At 37.5% G+C, this 8,092-nt stretch overlaps 1 protein-coding gene across 4 annotated transcripts; it reads left to right on the forward strand.

The window, feature by feature from the left end:
• Positions 1-351: 351 nt before the first annotated feature.
• On the forward strand, positions 352-2,966 carry LOC136223596 (root phototropism protein 3-like). Of its 4 annotated transcripts, none has more exons than XM_066011688.1 (4): positions 352-484; positions 555-624; positions 702-1,856; positions 2,312-2,966. In XM_066011688.1, exons 3-4 carry the CDS (start codon positions 903-905, stop codon positions 2,846-2,848), a joined length of 1,491 nt encoding a protein of 496 aa, XP_065867760.1. In that variant the 5' UTR covers positions 352-484; positions 555-624; positions 702-902; the 3' UTR covers positions 2,849-2,966. The 4 variants fall into 4 exon arrangements, with proteins under 4 accessions (XP_065867760.1, XP_065867763.1, XP_065867762.1 ...); XM_066011691.1 differs by having other exon boundaries at positions 719-1,856; XM_066011690.1 differs by having other exon boundaries at positions 352-624; positions 719-1,856.
• The last annotated feature ends 5,126 nt before the right edge of the window (positions 2,967-8,092 follow it).

Here is an 8,092-nt window from a genome sequence, read left to right on the forward strand (position 1 = left end):
GTAATTTAGTCATTTCCGAAGTCATAAACGGTAAAAAAAATCTAACAAATAGAAGGAATGACTAAACAGTTCATTGAAAAAAAGGTTAGGGACCTTACCATGTGTTTATGAAAATACAGGGACTAAACAGTGTATTTTGTCAAAATATAGGGACTAATAAATTAATTACTCTTTAAAATAATAGATCAGTCTCTAGATATACATTATTAATTTATTCTAACTCATTTAATTGGTGGGTACCCAGGTGGATTCTTCCCTTTGGTACTCTTCTCTGTCTGTGGGTCACTTGTTCTTTCCTTTTTCTATGCTTCAACTCCCACTTTCAGGTACTTTCTCCTCAGAAAATCCTACCCAATTTTTAGTTTGCAATCATGTGGGATTCGGATAATGAATCCCACGGAGGCCGGGATTACGGTAATGGAGTTGTTACTTCAACCGAACATACTGTGAAAACTGATGGATTTGAGTTCAGAGGCCACTCCTGGTATGTTCTTCCCATTAAAGAGTTGTAATTGTAATCATGTTTTGAAAATGGGGATTTTGTTGTTATGCAGGTATGTTGCAACAGAAATTCCTAGTGATTTTCTTGTTAGAATTGGAGATGTCAATTTCCACTTGCACAAGGTATTTCAGTTTCCTGTGGATGATTTAGAAATAAAGTTTTCCATGACTGAGACATGTTTTCCATGTTGTTGTAAAAGTATCCATTGCTTTCCAGGAGTGGAAAGATGAACAGACTAATATACGGATGGCGTGACGGAGACCTTAACGAGGTATAATTAGATGATCTTCCGGGTGGAGCAGAAGCATTTGTGGTTGCAGCAAAGTTCTGTTATGGAATTGAAGTTGATCTAACATCAGGAAATATCTCCGGCATTAGATGTGCAGCCGAGTACTTAGAAATGACAGAAGATTTGGAAGAACGCAATCTCATATTAAGAACTGAAGCTTTTCTTAGCTATATAGTGTTATCATCTTGGAGAGATTCAATATCAGTACTAAAAAGCTGCGAAAAACTCTCACCTTGGGCAGAAAACCTTCAGATTGTGCGGAGATGCAGTGAATCCATTGCTTCCAAAGCTTGTGCTAATCTAAAAGGGGTTACATGGACTTACACAAGTCCGAATGGAAATCAGATTGTTCCTCCTGACTGGTGGTTTGAAGATGTTTCAATCCTTGGGATTAATCACTTTGTTAGGGTCATTTCTGCAATTAAAGTAAAAGGTATGAGGTTTGAATTGATTGGAGCTGCAATAACTCACTATGCAGGCAAATGGCTTCCTGATTTGATCAAAGATGGGGGAGTTTCTGTTTCTGTAGCAGGAAGCAGTAGCAGTAGCAGTAGCAGTTGGGGGGGCGGACTAAATATGATTGTTCCGGACTTAACATCCGTTGAGAATAAAGATCAACGAACGATTATAGAGAGCTTAATCAGCATAATTCCGCCGCAGAAAGATAGTGTATCTTGCAGCTTCCTTCTTCACCTTCTTCGGATGGCAAACATGTTAAAAGTAGCAGCAGCATTGGTTACGGAACTCGAAAAACGAGTAGGGATGCAGCTTGAACAAGCAACACTAGCAGATCTTCTAATTCCTTCTTACAATAAGAGTGAAACAATGTATGATGTAGACCTTGTTCAAAGGCTTTTGGAACATTTCCTTGTTCAAGAACAGACAGAATATTCTGATCCAAATGCTAAAATTACAGTAGCAAGGCTTCTTGATTGTTACCTAGTTGAAGTTTCCAAGGATAGAAACCTTTCTCTTGCTAAATTTCAGGTACTCGCTGAAGCTTTGCCCGAATCCGCAAGAACCTGTGACGATGGCCTTTATCGAGCAATTGATTCTTATCTAAAGGTAATTCCCTTGAATTTCATTCTGTTTTAGATATCAAAGTGTTAAAAACACTTATCGAACGGTGTACAAGCATAATGTCGCTCTACTTTGCACTAAATTCGAGTTCTGTACATACATTTATTGTAAAAAACAAACGTATCACTAAGGCTATAAAATATGAGAAGATCACTCTAGAATATACAAAAAATATTCACATAACAGAATAAGATATACAAGATATTTACATATATAACACGCTCCCGCAGTCGAAGCTGGAGGTTCCCGGATGCTTAGACTATCTCGGAAATCATTGAAAAGAATTTGTGGGAACCCTTTGGTGAAGATGTCTGCAATTTGATAACGAAATGGAAGACCCAGACCTGTCCTCGTGCGACTTTTTCTTGCACAAAATGAATGTCCATTTTGATATACAAGATATTTACATATTCTAACAGAATCATTTTACAATTGTGCAGGCTCATCCAACACTTCCCGAGCACGAAAGGAAACGCCTATGTCGAGTGATGGACTTACAAAAACTATCAAATGATGCCTATATGCATGCTGCTCAAAATGAGAGGCTACCTCTCAGGATTGTTATGCAAGTACTGTTTACGGGACAGCTGAAAATAAGCAACGCAATGGCTACAAATTCCCAGAAAGAAGCTGGAGAGCCATCGCAGTTTCAGGCTATGGTACCAAGTCGGAAAACGCTACTCGAAGGGACTCCGCAATCGTTTCAAGAAGGATGGGAAGCTGCCAAGAAGGACATTAACACTCTCAAATACAAACTCGAAACGGTCAAGACTAAGTATGTAGAGCTCCAAAATGACATGGAGAATTTGCAGAGACAGTTTGATAAATTGACAAATAAAAAACATAATTCAACTTGGAGCAGTGGATGGAAGAAGTTGAGCAAGTTCATTAAGATAACAGATATGGAAAACCATGAAAATGGATCTTCAGAACAGGCTAGAAAAACACCAACAATGTGGCTAAATTCAATTTCCTGAGGCTTAAGTGATTTCATTTCATTAAGTCATGTAATCTGTGAGTTTGTCAATTATTTATTCGAAGTTAGTTTTTAAGGTTTCAAGATATTGTTGTTTCCTTCATGAAAGATTAAATGGAACCATTCTCATTTCACACAATAAGAGAAAAGTTGCCTATCAGGGTATAATTGCTTCCATCTAAACCACTAGAGTGTCGTTGATTCGTGGAATGAAATAGAATAGGTATTATCAAGGAATAGAAAAAAAGGCCTAAACCATACGTAGCCCCCTGAACTTGTCACTTTTAGTCATTTTGCCCTTTGAACTTACGGGACGACCCATTTGTCCCTTCAACTATTTAAAAGTGGTATTAGCAACCTTGTCCCTTCAACTATTTAAAAGTGGTATTAGCAACCTCATGTTTTCATTATAACGGAAATAATTATGACTTGTTCTCATTACAAGCACCAAGGTCATAATAAAAAGGGTTATGCACTACTAAAACAAGCTGCAAATGAGGTTAGTATAGACAGTACACAAGTTCTCTTGTAAAAATTGCATATAGGGTTTGTGCATTACTAAAACAAGCTGCAAATAAGGTTACATATATGCAGGCTGGTTCCAATACTTCCATGAAACTTGTACTAATGTTGGTATCATTTTGTTTTTGTCATAATGAAAATAGAGGGTTGCTAATACCACTTTTAAATAGTTGAGGGTGCAATAGATCGTCCTGTAAGTTCAGGGGGCAAAATGACTAAAATTGACAAGTTTAGGGGTTGCATATGATTTAGGCCAAAAAAAAATAGAAACAATCTTATGTTTAGTTGATGGAATAAGATAAAATGAATAATTTGTTTTGTAGTTCAAAAGTAATAATTATTCAAATACTCAATATATACTATTTAAGGAAAACGTGAAAAACGGAAAACACAGTAAAAATGCAAAAATTGGTAAAAATTTGAAAAACGATTAAAATGTGAAAAGCGAAAAAAAAACGCATGGAAAACAGTAATAACATAAATAATGAAAAATAACATAAATCATTGGACAACATCCCACATCTCTCTCCATCCCACATAACTATTATATCATAAACTTCGCAGTCTTAGGGCTATTGTCAGGGATTGGAATAAAAACGTGTTAGGCAGAATTGATTCTAATATCCACCTGGCAGAAGTTCATCTTGCAGATATTCAAAAGAAAATTTCAGAGCAAGGAGATTCTCCAGAGTTGAGTAGTGCTGCTTCTGCCGCCTGCTCCAACCTTGATTTACAACTTCTTCGGCAGGAGATGATGTACAGAGAGCAAAGTCGTGTTAAGTGGCTTAAAGAGGGGGATAGGAACACTAGTTTTTTCCAAAGGTCTGCTAGAGTTAGAAAGACATGGGCCGACATTCATCTTTTGAGGATCGGCGATGGGGTCCCACTTCTGACACGTTAAGATTATCTGATCATGCAATTGAGTATTTCTCTAATCTCTTTCATAGTTCTAGAGAACATATTGATCTTTCTCCAATTAATGAGGTAATTCCGAACTTAGTAACTTCTTTGGAAAATGAGGAATTAATTTCTAAACCTTCCATTGAAGTTATTAAAGACACAGTCTTTTTTCCATGGATCCTGACAGTGCCCCTGGCCCTGATGGTTTTGGGGGAACTTTTTATCATTTCGTTTGGGCTATTGTAGGGAAGGATGTTTGCAATATGGTCTAGGCTTTCTTTGATCATGGTTACATCCTGCCTGGTTTAAACTCTAGTATTATGGCTCTAATTCCTAAAGTTGCTGAAGCTGACAGAATTGAGAATTTTCATCCAATTGTGATGAGTAATTTTGGTTTCAAAATCATCTCAAAAATTCTTCCACATCACCTTGCAGTTATTGCAGCAAGGATTGTCTTTCCCAACCAGTATGGTTTCCTTAAAGGTAGAAGCATTCATCAGTGCATTGTCTTAGCTTCTGAGGGAGTTAATATGCTTGACAGAAAACGTTTTGGTGGACACATAGCCTTAAAAATTGATATTTGTAAGGCTTTTGATACTTTAGATTGGAACTTCCTCTTGGTTGTGTTGGATTCCTTTGGTTTTTCTCTCACTTTCAGGGATTGGATCCTAAACATTCTGGCATCTACTCGTATTTCTGTGATGATTAATGGTTCTCCAAAGGGTTACTTTTCTTATTCTACAGGGGTTAGATAAGGGGACCCCCTATCTCCTCTTCTGTTTGACATTGCTGAGGATTTTTTCTCTCGTTGGCTTACTATGATGGTGAGGGAGGGTACTTATTCTCCTATGTATTATTCTGGAGGAAAATCTTTTCCCTCTCATCTTCTTTTTGCTGATGACATGCTCATTTTTGGAGTGGCATCCTTAAGCAACTTGCATGCACTCAAGGATTTCTTCCTGCTCTATAGACAGATCTCCGGTTAGGAGGTTAGTTGGGACAAATCTGCTGTCTTTTTTGGTTCTTAGGTGAGTCCTTCAAGGAGGGTTTGCCTTGCTCATTATCTTGGCATCCGTTTGGAGTCTCTCCCTTTCAGTTACTTAGGAGTCCCTCTATTTAAAGGAGCTCCAAGGGCTCATCATCTCAGCAACCTTGTACACAAATTTCTCTCTCAATTTAGCAAGTGGAAATGTAGCTCTCTCCTTTGCAGGGGGTTTCACTCTAATTAAGTCTGTTATTACTGGATCTCTGGTTCACTCATTCTTGATCTATAAGTGGCCAGTGGGATTGTTGAATAAGCTTAATAGAAGTGTTAGGAATTTCCTTTGGACGGGTTGTATTGATCAAAGGAAGCTAATCACAGTTCCCTGGCAGACCTATTGCAAAAGTTTGGAGGGTGGAGGTTTGGGCATTAAGGACTTTAGGATCTTTAACCATGCTCTCTTGGGTAAGATGTGTTGGGAATTAATTCAAGGCACCAGTCTAGCTATTTCTCTGATGAAGTCTAGATTTCTGGTTGTCTCTGGTTTGCCTAAAGCTACCATTGCTCCTTCCTCGATTTGGTCTTCTTGTAAGTTTGTTTATGCATCCATTTGGGACCAGAACTTTTGGTGGATTGGCCAGTCTTCAATGTTCAATTTCTGGACAAATAGGTGGATCATTCCATCGGTGGCGGACAGATTGGGTCTTGGTCATCAGGATAAGCGTTCTCGATATAATTTCGTTGATGATTTTTTGGTAAATTCGGAGTGGCTTGACTTAGGTACTCTACCTTCGGTTGTTCAAGACAGTATTCGATCTATTCACCGGGGTAGAGATGATATTGATTTATGCGTTTGGCAGCCCTCTACGAAGGGTATTTTCACTACCAAAGAGTACTATTCGGTTATCAGTCCTAGTTCCTCCTCGGTGTACTGGTATAAATTTGTTGGGAATGCTCACACTCCCCCTTCTTGTTCCTTCACTTTCTGGAGAGTTTTGCATGGCCGGGTTCCGACTCACGACCTCCTGCAGCGTCTAGGATTCTCCATTGCCTCTCGTTGTGTTCTATGTGGTGGGGATGCTGAGTCCATTAACCACTTATTCATTAGCTATTCTTTTGCAGATTCTCTTTGGAGGGCCTTTGAGATTTATTTTGACTGCTCTTTGCCTCGTCATTCCCAATTCATCCACTTCTTCAGCACTCTTCGTAGCATTCATTTTCCCTCATAGGTGTCGATGATCTGGCGCGTTGCCACTGTCACTTACATCTGGTTAATCTGGCATTGCATGAATGAAGCAATCTTTAAGGAAGTTTCTCCTTCTATTCAGCACTTGAAGATCACCCTCTTTCGAATGATTTGAGAGTCCTTTGCCACTTCTAAAGGTTTTTTCTCTTCGCGGAGAGATGTTGTTATCTTATCCCGTCTTCTGGCTTCTCCTAGGCTGCATCCTGCTCCTAACATTATTCTGGTCCATTGGCTTAAACCTCCTCCGGTCTGGGTTAAAGTCAATATGGACGGCTCTTCTTTTGGCACACCTAGCGAGGTAGGAGGGGGAGGTATTTTTCACAATTATCGAGGCTTTCCCAAAGGTTGTTTTGCTTCTTCTACCCCTCATTCTTTTGCTTATATGGCTGAATTGAGAGACGCTATTTTCGCAATTGAACTTGCTTGGGAGAAAAATTGGCATCAGCTTTGGGTTGAGTCAGACTCAATGTACGTAGTTAATTTACTTAGACATCGTTCCATGGATGTTCCTTGGAGTATTCTGTCACACCCGACCCTAGACGACCTCAATCGGCATCGAGCGTGAAATAGAAAGATCATAATCAATACTCAGAAGTCTCCAATTAGTACAAATATCATTATCTTACAATCGAAATACCAAAGTTCTAACCATAATTCTAACAATAAGCAGCCAACTTCCAAACCTCGCCTAATCGGTTGGTAACCTTCTCTATATCTTGTATTTTCTCACCTAAAAACATTAAAACATTTAAAAACATGAGACAAAAATCTCAGTAAGAAATTATCAACTATAAAAACCATCTTTACTTAACATAGCTACATATATACGTTTATAAAGGGATTTAATCAAAACCTTATAAAATATACTCAAAACTTAAGTTTATAATATAATCATCAAACCTTATAAAATATACTCAAAACTTAAGTTCATAATATAGTCAAAGTAGTAAACCAAAAGCATATAAAATATATAATATTGTATCCATCCTCGAATTCCACCCGTATAGATTATAACATCAATCATAACAATATCGAGATATCTCATTTATATCTCGTTCCTTGCCTAACAGTTAGGACTACCAGCCGTGCACTCTGGCCATATTGCCATTAGATATGGTCTTACAAATACAACTCCTACCCCGGGCAATCCTAGATGGACAAAACCATTTAATCTTTCGAAATATCACAACTCATAAAAATCATATATGGATTTCAATCCAAAATAATAATAACATAAAAATCATATTTGGACTTCAATCCAAAATAATAACAACAATAACCGCAACAGATTTCTCAATCCAAAAACAATTCGTAAGAAATCATCAAATTCATCTTATTCAATATAGATATATATTGAAACCAAAAACATATATGTATATATGTAAATCAACCAAATTAAGCCTTAAATCAACATAATTAAGTAAAATCTGAAATTCACATAGAAGCATAGTCAATGGCTTCATTTGAACCATACTTTCATAATAAAAAGCAAAATCGTGAAAAATCTCAATTTTACAAAATTTCTGCATAACCTTAAAATATCACTTTCTGAAAATTCTTTGATTATATATATATATATTTATATACATAAAACT

Source organism: Euphorbia lathyris, chromosome 3 (genome assembly GCF_963576675.1).
Source record: "Euphorbia lathyris chromosome 3, ddEupLath1.1, whole genome shotgun sequence".
NCBI lineage: Eukaryota > Viridiplantae > Streptophyta > Magnoliopsida > Malpighiales > Euphorbiaceae > Euphorbia > Euphorbia lathyris.